Genomic DNA, 19,219 nt, shown 5'->3' on the forward strand with positions numbered 1-19,219 from the left:
GCTCATCTTTGATATGCAAACTAATGTGATGTGATATAATAGGAGATTTTAAAATATACAATATACTGGCCCTTAATAAACATGAAGCAGTACCTTTGACTAAAATGCAACTGAAATATACCAAATTAAAGGTTTATTTATTCAAATAATTATCTATTAGGGGAAATATGCTTGCTATTGAATTTATACCAATCAAGTAAAGTTCATTGTTTTTTACATTGTACTTAAGCAACAAAATTACATTGAAAATTACATGTAATCAAATTACTTAAAGTCAACATTTCAGTCATAGACAGTTTTTTGAGTGTACATGATATCTTTGTATACAGTACACACAGTGGGATATGATGTGATACAAAATATGATGCAACATACAATATGGTGCAATACGACACAATATAGTATGATACAGTGTGTTAAAATACAATACAATACAATACCATGCAATATGGCATGAGATGAAACAATGTAATGCGAATTGATACAATGTAAGCCAAAACAATGCAACGCCATGAAGCATGAGATGAGCCAAACAAACTGAAACAATGTGATGCAAGGATACAAAACTACAACTGTTACCCTCATTAGTAATTATTAAACTCCTCCTCATTCTCTTGCTTATTACTCCCAGCCAGTCATGGTAGATGGTTGCCTCTCCATGCTATAGGTTTCTTCCTGTTTAAAGGGAGTTTTTCCTTCCCACTGTTGCCAACTGCTTGCTCACAGGGGGTCATGTAGTTTTCAGGAATCTTTCTAATATTGTAATATAAAGTGCCCCGAGGCAACTTCAGGTTGTTGTCGATTGGTGCTATATAGATAAAATGTAACCAAATCAAATCAAAAAATTCAACAGAACCACTGAATTAAAAGTGTATCCTGTACTTCCCAGCATTGCCACAACATCAGAAAAACAGCCCACCCTCTGGAGAAATCCAGGAAGATATACTGTGTGCCTGAAAAACTCCACGCTACAGAGGAGATAAAGGCGAAAAAGAGAGAACATGTGTATGTATCTGTACGCGTGTATCGTGTCTGCATATGCGTGTGAGACATTGATGAAAAGCGAAAACGCTGGCTGCTGTTGCCGAGGCAACCATCTCTCTCCCCTCTCTTCTTTAACCCTTTCTCCACAGCACTTCCTTTTCACCTTCTGTCTTTGTATCATAGTGATCTCTCACTTGTTGATGTTCTATCACCCCATCTGTCCCTCTCTGTGTCTCTATAGGCATCTCTCTACTCTCCAGCTCTCTCTCTACTCGCAGGTCTACTTCTCCCTGTAATGCAAAATCCTGAACCGTGAGCTACTCTGTATCCTCTTCATCTTGATTATTCATCCTCGTCATGTTGGCCCACCTGTCATGTCTGCACACATGTGCTTTGATGACTGTGAGTCATTTCGTGCCGTATCAGGAACTAAATATTTCAAGTCAGGTTTCAGTGATCACTTGAAAACTTCAACACGCAGTGCAAGAAAGCCACTGCTGGCACGTGAGAAGGTGACTGTCTAGCCTGAAACAGTAAAAAGTGCAGATCTTGAAGTATGTGAATTAGTGTACACATTAAATCTCAGTGATATGGCAAAATATTAGAAGTGCGCCACCTTGTTGTGAGTACCACGTTACTTAGACTGTGATATTACATGTAAGTCTTACAGTGAAGGGACTACTAAGAAAACACCCGACATTCAAATATGTTATGACAGGAATGGTTTGGGATTACATTTATTTGACCCTTCTTTTTGCCTCATTTATGTCCTCAGTAAACACTTGTGTTAAGGTCTTCTTTAACACTTTGTATATGTAATCAATTTAAGACTCTATCAAAGTCAAAAGGGAGGCTAAAGCACTGCAGGCTTAAGGCCTCTGCTATCTGGACTGACATGTCACAATGTCACAAATATGTCACAATTGGATCTTCCCTTTTTCGTCTTCATTAATTTAAATGGCGAAACGAAAAAACAATTAAAAAAAATAAGACGATCGCTAAATTTCTGATCTCAAGGTTTCAGAATGAGTCCCTTCAAACCAATGGGCAACATCACACTGGCTAGGATCGTACCATTTTCCACCTTTAGGACCTTTTAGTTATCTGCCAACCAATCCAAGCCAGTGAACAGACCTGATCTACAGATCTGACATGTTCAAACTTTTTGAACATGTTAAATAATCTGAGCCTGGCTAGATTTCCTTCTTCTGTTTTTAAAATTTTCTATCATTCCTTTATCTTGACTGTATTTTGATCTAATTTTGAATTGCAAGAACTTCAGGCCAAATCAAATCAAACTGACATTTGCAAGTAAAATAAAAACTCGCTCCTCTATTTGCTGTGATGAACGTCTGCCAAATGGAAAGCTGGACATTTAGAAGTCATAAAAACACCATGCCAGCGACCACACTGACTGCTGCTGACTTGGAGTATTTATTATTCAGGTCTGCAAATCACAGGATCATGAAATATGCCGTCATTCATTAAGCCGCAGTCTTTGCCACATCGTCTTGCTCCGCTGCCCGCACCGTGAATGCTGGTGTGTGCGCTGTCCACCTGCGGCGTGAAATTAGCACCTGATGTTCTTCCAAAAGGATCTCGATGCACGGTAACACAGGCGATCGCAGCGGTTCACAGTGTGCAGTGTGTGTGTCTGTGTAACAGGCACGTGTCAAACACAATGCATCTGCCTTCCATTAGATCAAAAGCAGGAATTAGGTTGAGTTAAACAATTCAGCTGTCTGTCTTACATTTACTGCCCAGTGAGGCCAAAAATGCATTATTGGCATGTCATTATTGGCTGTGAATAGCCTCCTGCACTCACTTTTTGACATAATACAGTATATCCTGTTGCTAGGTAACTGTTAATTGTTAATATGCAGGCACTTCATGAGAAGTAGAAATCGAAGGGACAGGCAGCGATAGAGGAAAGTAAGAGAGAAAGCCGAGCAACATTATGCAAGCAAATTACTCCTCTAAGGACGCGCGGTTAAAGGATGAAGTGACTTGCATCACTCAGATGGAGGCTTGCTTTATTGGACTACAGTGCTGCAGCACCTATACTATTTTAATCTGCCCCCTTTTACCTCTATTTTCCCACCATCCAGCTCGCCCATTCATTCTCCATAATCCAGTGAACTCTCATCCATAACTCACTGGCCCCTCTTTCTTTTATTACCACGATGGCCCCTCCACCTCTCTCACCATCCTAATAATTCAGGCTGACGCACAATATAAGGGGGTCTCGGAGAGAGAGTGAGTAAGAGTGGGATAAAGAGAGTATAGGGTGATGGATTAGGTGATAGGCAGATAAATAGGAAGGAGCGACAGAGCGCAGCAATGTTGAGAGGCAGGCAGAGAGCAAGGTTTTGGCTCTGAGTGGCTCTTGAGTTGTGAAAGCTTCAACGAGGCAAAAATACAAAACTGTGACATATTTCATATTTAAGGTGCGCTACCTCACATGACTTTTACTCGTGAATCTTACTAATATATTTCTCTTTTTTTCCCTTCCCCTTCACACCTTACTCCCATCATCAATAATTAAATAAGTCTTGCTTGCCAGTGTGACTGAAAAATTAATGGGAGCTAGAATTGGTGGTTGGGTGGGTGGAGGTTCGAGGGATGATGGATGGGGAGGTGGGTGTCATCATAGCCAGGGCGGGTGACAGGAGGCCTGCTGTGTGGAGGAATATGCAAAAGGCTCACGGACAGAGAAGAGAGGAGGCATTTCAGGTTGATGCCAGAGTAGTTAGTCCCAGACTCACAGCCACATGCATTGCAGTTGAAGCACCATCACCACTAGCGTGTTTGAAGCACCTGGCTGTGTTTGCCAAGGTTGCTCTTGTCAGCAGGTTTGCTTTTGTCTTTGGCAGATTCCTGTTTTCATCCTTACTATTTTGGAAGGTAGTAGAATTGATGGTCTCGAGTCTTACATGCATCTCACTTTTCCTTCATGACTTACACTCTCTGCCCCCACCCACAACTTTTCTTCTGTAAACCGTTCATTCCACCACCTTCTTTCTAAGTGTACTTTTTTGGTTATGGTTGCTATGGCGCTTTGGTCAAAGCTAAAATTTCTTAAAAACTATGACAAACCTTTTCTTTAAACCAACATCCATCCCCACAGAACCAATCACAGTGACTTTTCCTTGAAGTCGACTTTTGTCGTGTCCAAATTCATGGGCTGCATCTTCCTGAGGACCCGGCCTTTGCGGCCTACGTGGGCCGGGTCCTCAGAAGGTCGGGTAGGCCGTAAAATTGGACAGTCTAGCCTTCAGATATGCGTCACCACAATCTCGGTGGAGTTTAATAAACTCGGCCGTCTGCTCCTTCCTATCTAAAATATAACAGGACACTGGTGTAAATTCTCGACCATCTCACACTTCTGTCTATTCAGCTGTGTGAAAACCAAGGAGGAACCCACCCAGGGGCTTAATAAAGTTTTATTTTATCTAATCTAATAACTTTAATCTCAGCCAAACAAATTTACTCACGAAATAAATAAAACACTGAAAAAAGCCAAACAATAACATTTTTAGTTTGTGTAAGTGACTTATATATTACGTTTAACCTGAGTAGCGAAAGACCTGAAAATGATGTGCCGGGAGTTGTGCCGTTCTTGGCGGCTCTAGTGACCCTCGAGCTCCCGGCTAGCTGTCGAGCTGGTGGGTAACAGGCGTCTCTGAAAACTTCGGAGCACTTTTGCAAATATGTAATATCTTGATAAACCGAGCAGATATTTGAAGCTTAGACACCCACATACTCGCCTGAAAATATGTTAAAAGTTTATTTTGTGACCCAGAAAGAGTAATAAGAGTAATATTAAAAACTCTGTGAATTCTGGGATATGGTGGGCCACGAAGGATACACCTGACCCATCCTTCAAATTCGGGGAAAAGGAGGACGCATTTGTCGGCTGCATTCAGAGGAGTCTATGAATTTGGACAGCCTTCGTCGCGTTGCTGTGATGTAATCAGCCTACAAATGCGTCCTCAGGAGGATGCAGCCCATGAATTTGGACATCCCCTTTGATTAAACTGAGCCACTGTTTCTAAGTTCCCATATTATGTAATGTAATGGTTTAGTTTATTTTAAAATAGTGCAAATCATGTTTAAATCCCATTCAATTGCTTTTTTAATTCATCTAATTTTTTTACTACCCCCCCACCAAAAAATAAAATAAAATAAAATTAGATGAATAAAAAAGAAAACAAACAAAAAACTAAGCAAAGCAAAACAAATGTATACTTCTGATGTTAGGGACAAATTAAATAAGCTAAGATAGTGACGGAAAGTGCTTTCTATATAGTAGCATTATCATTATGGCCTATGCGGAAATCACGCTTAGCCTGTAAATTGATATGTATGCAGAAGTTGCAGTACCACCAAGAGGAGGCAGAGAGTCACTACTAACTAAAGAAGATATGACGTACAGGCTCCTTCTATCCCAGGTAAGATTAAGCCAGATGACTGATAAGTATTTATGTGTAAATGTGTTAGTAATGCGTCTTTAAACGTTTGTTACCTTGTAAATGAAGCAGCAGCTCACTCAAAATTCTGCATGTGTGTCTTTTACATTCTTTGCTGTGATACTGGGTTGCATTATGTCAGAATTCCCACACTGTGTCTTTTGTCCTATCTCCCTCCTTTCACGCACCAAATGGTCGCAGCAGATGGCCCCGCCCCTCTCTGAGCCTGGTTCTGCTGGAGGTTTCTTCCTGTTAAAAGGGAGTTTTTCCTTCCCACTGTCACCAAGTGGTTGCTCATAGGGGGACATCGGCTTTTGGGGGGTTTTCTGTTTTTGAAAAGTGAAACCAGATGTACTTAAAACTGACATTTTTTTTATAATTGCCAAGGGTCAAGCGCTATCGCTGGGAAAAGTCTTTGGTTGCTATAGGAATCCATGGGAAAACAGCCTTCACCCCAAAAACAGTAACAACCATTTTCTGATGTTTGGAGTCACACTGAGTAGTAAGTCTGTTTTATAAGGTCATTCTACGAGTCATAAACGAAGACTAACCAAGAAATGCTTATTGGGCCCTGCTCCGATTGGTGCATGGATACACTGCCCTGACGTGACTGGTCCCAGCTGGAGGACCCGCCCATTAAAAGGATGATGGAGTGCCATGGCAGGAGAGGTTCTCCCGTTTCTCCTCACGACCCACCAGTGTGGCTTGAAAGTTGTGGAAGTGGAGTGGGTAGGCGTGAGCTGCCGTTTCTTTTGATCACCCATTTTTTCCTATTTTGAATTAGTTAAGGAGGTCAGACTCTGTCTTTATTTTTGACTTTGTTTTGGTAAGGTCAGGAGTGCGGGATTTGTGTTGACACTCCCGTTTGTGTTGTTCCTCTTTTTCACTTTATAAATAAATGGCATTTAAAGAACGAAAAAAGAAAAAAAGAAAAAAAGAAGAAATGCTTATTGACTAACTACTTCTCATGTGTAATGCTACCGTTGCCATGTCCATCTTTTATATACAGTCTATGGACAGAACATAGAGTAGATATCGACAGAAGTTCATTTTGAAAAGAATCGTTAAAAACGAGAAAGAAGTCTGACCAGAAAGGCCACACACAGGTTAACTCGACATGATATAGACCTGATGTTGAAAATGTGAGCAGTCGGGAGTTAGTGTGCACTGGAGAGGGAAAGCGTGTGCTGTAAGTCTCAGTACTGTACCTTGTGAAGCAATCTTTGAGTCACTGCTACTGACAAACAACCCTATCAAACCTCTGCAGATATATTGCACTCATTCTGTACTATGGAGCAGTAAAAATCCTAATGCATCTTTAAGTCACTCTGGATAAGACGCGCTTGATAAAATGCCAGAATGGGAAGTTTACAGCCCAGCTCGTAACAAGAGTGAAAAACAAAAACTTTTTTCTTTTGGATTGACGTCGATTTTGAAACAAAAAGGTAAAAAAAAAAAGTGTAGTGACGAGAACAGTTAATGGCTAAATGAATTCAAATTTGACTAACCTTGTAGTTGCATGCAAATCCTCTACAAGACATGAATCCTGCATCAAATGGAGTTTATATATCTCCAGACATCAGTAGCCTAGCTAAATGCAACTTTTTTTCTGCTTTGATTTCCTCCGGGAGGTTTTGTCTGTATCCGGCTGTACAGAATGTCCTGTTTATTATTCATACATTTAAATAAATTTGCACAAGGGACCTGCTCAGTACAAGCACAATATAACACTTCTGGAGACTGCTGAAAGATAAATGCCCTTCTCAATGTCAGTTTGATGGCAATTGTTGAGACAGGGGAGCGTTTTGTTCATTTACTTTCATCATCCAGATTTTGCAACCTGTCCTGCTATTTTGACCCGAAGGAACACTCTAATTTTCCTACTATCCTATATATACTATTACAGTGGTGGATACTCATATTAAACATAAAGTTAAAAAATAATACAGTCGTCCTACTTTACAAAGAACCTGCAATAACAACTAGCTCAGGCTTGAGACTGCAGATAATTGTACTTTTCACACAGCTATCAGTAAGAATGCATATTTCTAATATTGCCCCTGGATCATATTAGTATCTATCTATCTATCTATCTATCTATCTATCTATCTATCTATCTATCTATCTATCTATCTATCTATCTATGGCAATGATTATAAATTACAAGGTGAAAACGAGAGGACTCTATCTAGGCACAGTATTAGATAAATAAGGATATTTTGAACAAGTAATTATGTAAAACTGGGTGCACATATTAAAATATGGAGCCATAAATGAGCATAACAGGCACCTTTTATGTCTTCTAAAAGACACTGTGGGTACATTGTGTTAAAACACTTCATTAGAGGTGAATTAATGAGCGCCAGTGTAGTTTGGACCTCTTATATTTGAGAGCAACAGCTGTGCTTAAGGAAGGGGTCTCTCACTTTGACAAAGTCCTGTGAGGGTCCATCAGAGCAGAGTTAGTGATGGGTAGAGGAGAGAGCAGCCTGAGAGAGCAGCCTGAGAGAACCCCGAGGGGGCTGGACGGGATTAGACGAGGCTGTGCGGCCTGCCAGCAGCAGTGTGGGTTGTAGAGAGGGCAGACCCAGACCCAGGCACTCCACCATACCGTCACCATATGGCCCTGGTTTCTCATGCAGCCCTCTCCATCGCTCTTCCCCTCTCCCAGGAATTCCTGTCATTTCTGCCAGATATGAGAGATAGAGAGCCAACTTGTGTGTGACAGAGAGATGATGCATTTGCAAGCACCATGACGAATGTGTCTATGAACGAGAGCGGGAAGAGAAGAAATACCCACATGAAGGGTTTTAAATTAGGCTGGTATGCTCAAACAAGGGGGGGATAAAGGAAACGTATAGAACTAAACCGACTGCTTCCAGCCCAGTGGAAAGACCAACTGTGTGAAAGCCTGGGGACATGAAAGCCATACGCAAGAGATGCTTCTCTTGCATAAAACTAAATAATGAGTGTAAAGTAAAAACTCAAATTACTTCTTTGTAGCAGCATAAAAAAGGGTTCGTCTCAAATAAACAATCTGTTACTGGGTGAAACTAAGCACCTGTCAGCTGTTAAGGGGCTCTAATTCATATTTAGTAAAGCACCTACAGTATATGCTGAGTGCCATCTCACATCCCTGGTGGTGAGGCACATTGAAGAGGAGATGCCAGCCCTTCAGCTCTGAAACCATGGTGGCTGGCATTCAGCCAAAGCTGGTAATCTTGTGGTTAGTGATGTAGTGGAGGGCACGCTGCAAATATCAACTTGCTATGCAAAGGTAAAGTTATCACACTCAAAGGTACAATAGGCTAAACACCCTGTGGACTATAACCAACATGAGCAAGCTAATTATGGTAATGTACTCTAATGAGTTAGGTAACCCTGTAACAGATTCATCTTCAGTGACGGTATTCTTAGTAAGTCGGTTTTGAATGCAGCCTTATCCAAGCTTGCATAGATACATATTGAGTTGAAGGGGGTCCAGAAGTGTGTTCATGTATGGTTCAGTGCCACAGACTGTATATAAAAGAATCAACATTCAAGTGCTGTAACTCTTTACCGTTTGGAAGCCTAATAGGAGTAACTCTTGAAGCTCTTTTCTAAACTGCACAGTTTCTATGACATTTCAGGCCAGCTTATAGAACAAAATGATTGGCTGTGACATCAGAAGTGAGCAAGGGTGATTCCTGTCTATGCAGCTACTATTGAAAATGATCTCATGGTCGTCAAACCACATTTTTATTGATATATACCAGGGGTGGGCAACTCCAGGCCTCGAGGGCCAGTGTCCTGCAGGTTTTTGATCTCACCCTCGGTCAAGACACCTGAATCAAATGATTAGTTCATTACCAGGCCTCTGGAGAACTTCAAGACATGTTGAGGAGGTATTTTAGCCATTTGAATCAGCTGTGTTGGATCAAGGACGCATCTAAAACCTGCAGCACACCGGCCCTCGAGTTGCCCAACCCTGATATATACTGAGGTGTTGTTAAGGGTACAAAGAAGAGACTGTGGGAAAAGAGCCCTGTGGTTCACTGTTCTGACCTCAGTAAACACCTTCTTGGTGACTTTATGATTATGGTCCCTATTAGTGTCCATAAAGACCATAAAACAGGGTTTGCTGCACCTAATGATTGCCAAGTCACTAGCATGTAGGCACACTCTATCCCTCCTTAGTCAAGCCCTCTCTTTATCACATGCTTAAATACCAAGATGGTACTGGGCAAAAGCTCAGAATGAGACTTCCCAATGATGTCATAGTGGCCATGTCCATCATTTATCTACAGGCTATCACCAATTCTTTGAAATTCAGATAAACACCAAAAAGCTTAAGAAGAGACCACATACGCGTGAAACTTATAGTTTTTTATTATTAATACTCAACACTTCATTTTGTTCATCATGTACAAAGAGAAAGAATAGTCTTATGTCAGCACTTATAATTGTAGATATCAGTATGATCCTTATTAGAAGTACCTTAATGATGTTTTTTTGCAACTTTGTCATGATGTGGTTAATTTTGTTATTGAGATTACTTTGTTTCCATAAAAAAAAAAGAAAATGAAGGTAAATATTTTCCCCAGTATTCAGTATATACACAACCTGTACAATTATTTGTTTTTGTGTGGTTTTTCTGTTTGTACGGTGTAAAAATTTTGGCATTGTTTCAAAGTAAAGGGCCACAAAAAGAGAAAAGAATGGCCAAGAATAATATTATGTATACAATTGATATTATTTCTATGTTACATTTTTTTTTGTCACCCACAGTTAATTCAATCAGGCTATGTTTGTGATTTCATAAACCTGTTAACCTTGTGAAATACATTTGGTAGCAACCCCTTATGTCACCGGCAATTTTCACCCAGTTAGCGCGACCGATTCTCAATCTGTGAATGATGACGGTGGAAAATCGCAATATTAAAAACAAAACAAACTGTACACAGTTTCGTAGAAAGTTTTGTGTGCGTCAGTAAAAAGCGAGATCTGTAACACACATTAAGAGAGGCTTAAAATATTTTCTGTCATGAATAAGAATGAACAAATCACACGGACCTTCAGAATAAATCAGCTATATAACATCACAGTATAGTTCCTTCTGTCTGCACCGGGTGAAATCACACTTATTTATTACAAAATTAGCAGTTCAGAGTCAATTATGAAAGCTGGAAATATGAGAAACTTCTCAAATACCCTTTATCCAAAACATACACATAGAAAAAAAGAAGGGGGAAAAAAAAGCATTTTCAACAAGTCAGATTAACCATTACATCGCTCCCTGCAGACAACTGTCAGGCTGGTATTTGGTCCCATGTGTCATTAATACTGACAAAAAAAAAAAAACCCCGCACACACGTCATCTGGGGTGATATTTACATCCTCCACTCTCAGGATGTTCCAGCCTGCTAATTTGCCCCCCCCCCCCAAAAAAAGGACAAGACAAGAAAAGGAAAAAAAAGGGGGAAAGTGCCAGTGTTTTCCCCTATGTGAACTATCTGAACAAATGTGTGCAGAGAGAAGGGAAGCTGGGAACAATATGGCCTTAAGGGAAATAAAGGCTTCCAAATGAGCCCTGCTTACTCTGCAGCACTGACCGATCTGAAGCTGGAGGTGCTAAAGGTCTGATGATAGCATGCTCACCGCAGCGCCAGGTACACCTCCTAACCAGTGGTAGCAAACTAGTTACCCTCCAAATCCTGACAAAATGAAATGAAATAAAATAAAATGTGGCGTACAGTAAGAAGATTTTCTGTTTGGTCATGCTGTTTATTGCAAATGAGGAGAATAAGAAAAAGATCTGCAAACCTAACAGAGTCTATGTGCACACTGATACTTTTTTCACTTTTCAATCAAGCCCTCTAGAGATACAAAAAAAAAGGGGGGGCAAAACAGAAGAGAGATGAATTTCTCCTTTCGGGGCTGATGAGAAGATTATAGAGACTTATTGGCATCAGTACCATACAGAATAAGAGCGAGGAAATCGCTTCTGACTGTGTGAAAACAAGAAAAAAGAAGAAAAAACCCTGCATATGTACACAACAGATTACAAACGATACTTCCTTTCTCAAACAGACAAATACAAGGTGGCACACAAAACAAATCAGGATCCGAAGCATATGAGTTGTTTCCAGCTGTCAAGTAGCACAGTTGAGTAACAAGCGAGCGAAAACGGTGCAACGGCAGTTTATTCACCCATAGCAAAGAGAAAAGAACAAAGAAACCGCTGCACAGAGACATGACGGAAGAGATGTTTCACCTTTTAATAAGGGGTTGTACAAATGCATTTCAGCTTCACATAACTGAGATGAAACTGCACTCGTTCACGGTTTTCTCCACAAGATTGTGCCTAAATCCTCAGCAATATCACAATATCAACACTGGGGCAAGTCCAGTGTGCATTTGTGTGTGTGTGTGTGCATGTGTGTATCTTCCTTATTTACCACAGTGATGTCTATCCCAAACAGAGATATAACAGGATAGGCCGGACTGACAATGGCTCTAAATTCTGTGTGCAATCACCGTTAGAGCCCACATCGAAAAAGAAACGGGCAACAAAAACAAAACAAACAAAAAAAATCCACAAATGTTTTTTAGGAGGTTTTTTTAAGTTTTTTTTTTTTTTTTAACAAGGATCGCTGCTTAAAAATGAAGGATCACAATATACTGCCTCTATATGCAAATATCATCTCTGTATACATGTAATATTGTATTACATAAATGTGTAGATAATTGAATTGCGCTCGAAAAGCATGAAGAATAGCTTACCTTAAAAAGAGAGAATCTAACACAATCCAAGGGAAACTTAGCGAAGACTCCTAAAACTAAACTTTTCCCCCTTGTTTTTTTTTTCTGTTTTTTCTTCTTCTTTTTTTTTCAAATCACCAAACGTCTACACCTACAGTAAAATTATCCTCTGACACTTTGAGTGAAAATAAGAGAAAAAAAAGGGGAAAAAAAGCATAATTCTTAACATAATCAGTATACTGATTGGTAAACTATTATAATTAAGTAAACATGAGATCGAAAGAAAAAAAGAGCTTCAATTATATCACTTATGATTAGTAATATCTGTGTCTTAACTATATTTTGCATATTTTTGTTTGTGTGATTTTTTTTCAGTTTTTACGAGTTTTTATGTTTGTTTTCTTTATTTCTTAAATTGCTGTAAAACATATTGAAAGTTACATCCTGTCTGTCTGTTTACTGTACAAAGTGAAAAGATTTTTAAATATATTATTATTTACAAGGTAAAGATTTAACATACTAATGCTGACGCTGATTGATACCCACTGCAAAGTCTCCTTCTTCTTATTTCCTTGTCGAATCCCCCCCCCCCAACTCCCCGTTGGCCGTTCTCCTTCCTATACCAGCTTGCTTTTAATGGTTGACCTGAACTTTCAAAATGTGTGCATATAAAAATTCCAGAGATCCCAATCTGTTTATTAGGAGGGTGTGTGTGGGGGGCAGATGAGTCGGATTTAAGGCTAGCTCGATAAGTCTCGCTTTGACAGTGTGATCTGTGGAGCGAGGGATGAGGAAGAGGAGGAGGACAAGTTTTTGAATTTATGAATAGTTGTCAACAGAGTTAGTGTTTAAAAAAAGAACAGCTGTTATCACTCGATCCTGATTCGCTTCCCTCCACGCGTGTGCGCGTGCATATCCTCCCCAGTCCGTTCCACTGGTGCCTTAAGATATAGTGGTCGACAATGATAAAGATCACACTCCTCGGACCGGCGCTCCCCGCGCAATCTCCAGCAGCCCTTGAACTTTTTGACACCAACTAATCAAAGATCAGACCTTTAAAGAACTACCAGGGCTCCCTCTGTTCTGTACAGTAATGCGATGAGTCATCATCAGACAGCTCAGGGTGGGGGCGAGGGCAATGGGATGATAAGGCATGTCTACTGAGTGCCTGAACCTACACTGAGTAAAAAGTCCTGTCCAAGAAATTAGGCCTCTTCAGCTAAAAAGACTATGTACATCAGTCAAAGTAAAAAGCAATCAGCCAGTCTCTCAAATAGACATCTTCCTCTCTGCTCAAACTTCCATCAGCATTGTTGTCGCGGGACGGCAACACTCCTCCTACACATTTCTCTTTTCTTTTTGCAGCGTTTCGCCTACGTAAACGACAGCGCAAATATTAATCACACGTGATGTCCAAACAAAAGCTTACTGTGCGAGCCCCTCGGCCCGCTCAGCGAAAAGTAACGCCTTCGACAGGATACCGGTGAAGAGGCCGAGAAAAAGTTAAGTGCCTGATGACTGTCATTGTGTAACCTGAATAAAAACAAGTGTTCTAAAGGCTGCCAATGTTGTGAACTGAGACTCATCGGTCTATCCGTGACAATGGGACATCCTGAATACAGGTGGCTCATAAAACGCTGCCCACACTTGACATATGAAATACAGTTTTACAAAGTTATAAAAGATCTTAAACGGTATCTTGTATCTAAACCACCACCAGCAGCAGCAGCACTGCCTCAAAGCCCGCTGTAAATCTTTGATTTTGTTTTACTGCAGTTTTGGCTCATAAATGTGACCCCAAGAACGCCGAGTGGCCTTTATGAAGCCTGCCGGTCCGTCCTGGTGGTGGCTGCTGCTGCGCGAGGGCCGCTTGTGAACTTGGAGGACACTTCCACCGGAGACCGTTAAGGCACGTCCTTCCTCCCAAGCATCCTCAGCTCCCGTCGGCACGTCATCGTTCAAAAGAACACAAGTTCAGATGGACAGAAACCGAACGTGTGTGCGCGCGTCTGTGCACTTGTGATGCCTTTAAATGTTAAGTGTCGTGTTTCTGCCGACTCCAAATACATCTTCAAGATCTTGTTTTTCTACAAGGAGCAAATAAATGCATGAACGTGTAGTAAGAGCATTCTACAGAAAACCAAAAACAAATATTTCTTTTTTCAAATTAAAAAAAAATCTGTTTTTCTGGCTTGTTGGTTGAGCTGAGAACAACTTTCCTCCTGCCACTAGGGGCAGACAGACTGCAACCACAGATGCTAAAAACAGCAGTGAAAGATTTTACGGCGAGAACACAAAACAAGTAAAAACTTAGTGATATTATAAGCAGTGTTATTATAATCAGCACTAAACATCTCTGTTATTCACAACTGTATCAGTATTACTGTTGTTCTTATACCCTGTTATTTTTTTCTATAAGAATATCTTATTATCATTCATTGATTGTATTTCTCACAGCAAACAAGATCAGCTCTTTTGGCGTCGAGGATAAGGAGGAGGAGGAAAAGCATGGGGGGGTGTGGGGCGGAGAGAAAGAGGAGATATTGAGAACTGAAGTGCATTGCGAAAAGAGATGGACAGACAGGGCTGTCTCCGTCCTGACTGAGCGTGAGAAAGACGGGGAAGCAGCAGTCATCGTCCCGTGTCGCCGCTCCAGCAAACGTGACCCTATCTACTTTTTCTGCTGTGACACTGGGGCAGATGGGCAGTTCAATCCCGTCTCTGCTCTCGCTGTCCTTCCTCGTGAGCGCTCAGCAGGGAGCCTTTCAGACAGCCATGGAATCGCAGCAGGCTCGACACGTCCCATAGCAGACTATGAAGAGGTGTCGGCCTCGTCGCGACGCCGACCGAGTACACTGACTTCTGCCACACTGGTGGATGGAAAATGGTAGACTTGAGTTAAGGGGAGGATGTTTATTGACCGTGTTTGGACATAAAAGTAGAGTAGCTTTGGCCATTTCTGAGAGAAGGGGGCGATATCCCACACTTCCTCAGGGTGTCCTGATTTGTTTCCCATTATTTCTTGCAAAAATCAAAACTTCTACGCATTATTTTATATTTCAGTCTCCACCTTTCAGTCTTTTCCTCCTTTAATCCCTTACCGCCCCTCCTCCCAATCCTAACATCTCAATATGGGCTAGGGTTAAAGTGTGTCTACAGCATCTTTAAAGTCATCCCTGATCTCCTAGAACTAGATGCGCCTCTATTGCTCTCCTCACTCCCCCCTCCTTCGCCTCCGCTCCTCCTCCCATATTTGTCTTTCACACGTCAGACTCAATGCTGGAGAGTTTCTCATACACATGGCCATTGCTTCCGTTGAAGGGACGCGGGGGTCCGACCCCCAGCATGGAACCGTGGTGGTTCATTCCACCGAGGCTGAGCTCTTTCGGGAACCGGGGCGTCGCGCTGGACATCACCCCGGCCGCCGTGGCAGATGTTGGCAGATACGAAGTTGCACTCATCTGGCTCCTGAAGTCACTTCGGCTGTTTTTGGCAACTTGTTGCTGCTGCTGTTGCTTTTTCATGTAATATTGTTTGGCGCCGTGCATCAGACACTGGTCATCGCCAAAAGTGGGTATAAAGGGGTTTTGGTTTACCCGGTCGGGGTAAAGTGATTTGGATAAAGAGAACCCTGCCCCGCCCCCTCCTTCCATCAAAGACCTGTCCCTGTCTCTCATGTCTCTTTCCCCTATTGAGCGGCGGTGGACACCTTCTCCGCCTCTGAAGAGGCCCGACCGGCTCTCACCTCCGTAAAACAATGGGTCCCTGTCTCTTTCCCTTTCCCTCTCGGAGCCCCCGTGGCGTTCAAACATGTGCGCAAAGGGGCTGCTGCCCTCCATGTAGCGTTCTTTTTCCTTCAAGCTAACACTTCTGGGTGGGGGCAGCATTCCACCCATGCCTGCACCGCTCATGCCCCCACCTCCTCCTAAGCCTCCCATCAAACTGCCCATCCCACCCAATTCGTCTTTCTGCAGGTCGACAAATGCGTCATACGAGTGCTGCCGCCGAAGTGGCTTACCGAAACCGCCGCTCTTCCGCCTCTGCTGTGCCTGAGATTGAGACTGAGGGCCTGCGCCCATGCCACCCCCTCCTCCCCCACCCGCCCCGCCCCCCATCTGTTCCAAAAGGTGGTTGTTGTCCTCGCTGATATCGTAGAGGTTTCCTGTCTTTTTACAGCCTTCACAACGCATGCAGGTTGCGGAGCTGGGACGACTGCCTCCCCCTCCCGAGGACCCACAACTCATGCCGCCACCATAGCCACCTCCATGCAATGACATCTGCTTGCTCCCCAGTCCCCCACTAGCCCGACAGTTCCTGCACTCCCACTCTCCCCCAGCCAATCCAGAACCTCCCCCGCTCTTTGAATCAGACTTCTTGGGTTTGCTCTGAAGAAAGTCATCCACTGGTACCAGGGAGGTGCAGGTACTTACTCCTCCATCTCTGTTCCCAGGACCCTCAGTCAAGTCCACGTGTTCCCACTGAGGGACACCATCTTTGGGCCGAAACTGGTCCAAATAAAAATCTCTAACGCTCTCCTTTTCTCTGAAAAGATAAGAGTTCCCATCATTGTTCCCTCCTCCACCTCCCCCGCTTCCTCCGCCACCCCTCTTGCGTTCAGAGGGCAGCAGCGGTGGGGAACCAGAGCGGTGCCCGTGATAGTGGTGGTGACTGATGTGGTAAGGTTTCCTCCTGTAGCCCAGCTCAATCTCGTCTAGCTCCCGTCTGGACTTGGCAGAAGCCGGCCTCTTCTTCAGGCTGTCCCGGTACTGTTTGCGCTTTTTGGCGTTACCCTCCAGGTTTCCGTACGTTACCGTGTGCGTGGAAATGTCTGACACATCTGAGCGTATATTCCCATCATCATCTCCTCTCCCTGGACAATAGCTATGTCCAGGGATGTAAGTGGAACTCGAGGCACCTCCTTTGAAGGAGAATTTCCCATATAGGTCGGGCAGGCCTCCCTTGAAGCTCTGGCCCGAGGGAGGAGTCTGTCCGGACAGCAGGTCAAACTTGCTCATGTTCCTGTGGGTCAGTGCTGAACAGGGCTGAGTGGTAAAAATAGGGGTCACCCCTCCACCCAGGCTGTCACAGTCAAACATGCCGCCCTCCAAAGAACTAGCGCTACCCAAACTATGGGGTCTGTTGGGAGGAGGTCCGCTAAGCCCTAAAGTTGAACCATGGTGGTGTAGATAATGGTCCTGATACAAATTGCTGTCCTTAAGATGCAGGTTGCTAAACGTCCTCTCCACCTCACTGATGTAGTCGCTAAACATGTTGTCTTCTGGCATGTAGGGTGGCTTGCAGTCAGAGTGGCCCGCCAAGCTGCGCCGATGTTCGGAGATGTCGTAAACAGAAGATTCACGACGGATGAAGTCCAAAGCGCTGTGTGGTGAGCCGTTCACCCCTGACAGGGACGCCATGTTCTTGGCTGTCCGTAGGAGCCGCATGATGTTCGAATGGGTGTTGTTCATGGTGGCTGATGGCGAGTTCAATGCAGAGCTGCTTTTCTCCTCAATCTGCACCCCATGAATACAGCTGTAAATGCCCTGTGTGGGAGAAAAACAGGTGAGAGGAGGCATTAAAGGGTGCACATTTCAAACATTTGTTATTTGACACTGCAAAATCCTTCTCCTCACATATAAGGTCTTAAATAATCAGGCCTTATCTTATCTTACAGACCTAATAGTATCACCCCAATGGAGCACTTCGCTCTTGTACTGCAGGCTTACTTGTGGTTCCCAGAGTATTTAAAAGTTGAATGGGAGCTTTCAGCTTTAAGGCCTGTCTTCTGTGCAACCAGCTTCCAGTCTGGATTCAGGAGACAGACACTATCTCTACTTTTAAGATTAGACTTAAAACTTTTCTTTTTGATAAAGCATATATTTAGGGCTGGATCAGGTGACCCTACATCTTCCCTTAGTTAGGCTGCAATAGGCCTAGGCTGCGGGGGAGGGGGCTTCCCATAATGCACTTCCTCACTCATTTCTTTTCACTCACACTGTTTATATGCCAGTCTGCAGTTAATCATTCGTTATTATTAATCTTTGGCTCTTTTCAACAGTGCGTTTTTTATCCTGTCTCCCTCCCCTTCCTGTCAAAAGGGAGTTTTTCTTTCCCATTGTCGCCAAGTGCTTGCTCGTCTGATTGTTGGTTTTTCTCTGTATTATAGTACGATCTTTACCTTACAGCATAAAGGTGATATGTAAATAAAATTGAACTGGACTGAACTGAATTGAATTGTAACACAAGCCAACAGAGGTGTTTTGGCCACAGTGTCCACCCATCCATCCCACATATCTGACAGAAGCGATAAAGTTTTACATCAGTCAATCCAGGTTGTCTACATAGACCAGGTAACCAAGGGCACTAGATTTATGATTTATTTTAAAGATGGGGGGTGAAGCTACCTGGAGAGGACAGGACAGGCCTCACGACTGAAAAACACACAAACCCACCAGCAATCAGTCAATCTTATTTAATGTCGTATTTTATGTCATCTCTTCACAGTGGGTACAAAACTGGAAATGCACTGATATGATTCAAAATGTATGTTTCGTGGTAGTTAATGGCACAGAAACACAACCAATGACATCAGATGTGTCGTCTCATAAAAAAGATGAAGGGGAAAAAAAGAGCCGGTGTGTTTAATGAAAAACTTTGAGACGGCAAAGCAAGCAAACATAAAAAAAACCGCTACGGCTTTCGGTATCGATTCTGTCAACACCTCGCTGTATGCGGTAAGGGAAATAGATGTCCTTTATATACAGAAATGTGGCATATTCACTGATGTGAAATAAAGTGGGGCAGTGCGAGTGCGCAAACAGTGTGAAGATTCAGAGAGGATAGTGTACCTTGATGGGTGATGATTGATAAAGGCCAAGTGGCTGGAAGAACTCCTCGGACCCCGCCAATCAATACTTTTACTCAATGTGATTAGAATTCAGCTGAACAATATCCTTCGGCAGTTATTAGGGATGAAGAGAAAGGCCAAGCCAAGGAGACACTAGCTGAGCATCATAGTGACAGAA

At 42.7% G+C, this 19,219-nt stretch overlaps 1 protein-coding gene across 2 annotated transcripts in view; it reads right to left on the reverse strand.

The window, feature by feature from the left end:
- Positions 1–9,803: 9,803 nt before the first annotated feature.
- The window catches only part of grin2ba (glutamate receptor, ionotropic, N-methyl D-aspartate 2B, genome duplicate a), a 140,753-nt gene continuing 131,337 nt past the window's right edge, over positions 9,804–19,219 (reverse strand). For both annotated transcript variants that reach the window (XM_086288498.1, XM_086288500.1), the window contains exon 17: positions 9,804–17,737. In XM_086288498.1, the coding sequence (XP_086144624.1) occupies positions 15,455–17,737 (2,283 nt within the window). In that variant the 3' untranslated portion in view covers positions 9,804–15,454. The remainder of the gene's footprint in view (positions 17,738–19,219) is intronic.

The sequence above is a fragment of the Aulonocara sp. 'chitande type north' Nkhata Bay genome, linkage group LG4 (genome assembly GCF_057382095.1).
Source record: "Aulonocara sp. 'chitande type north' Nkhata Bay isolate Kocher_YH1m ecotype deep benthic linkage group LG4, A_spYH_male_GT1.1, whole genome shotgun sequence".
Lineage (NCBI taxonomy): Eukaryota > Metazoa > Chordata > Actinopteri > Cichliformes > Cichlidae > Aulonocara > Aulonocara sp. 'chitande type north' Nkhata Bay.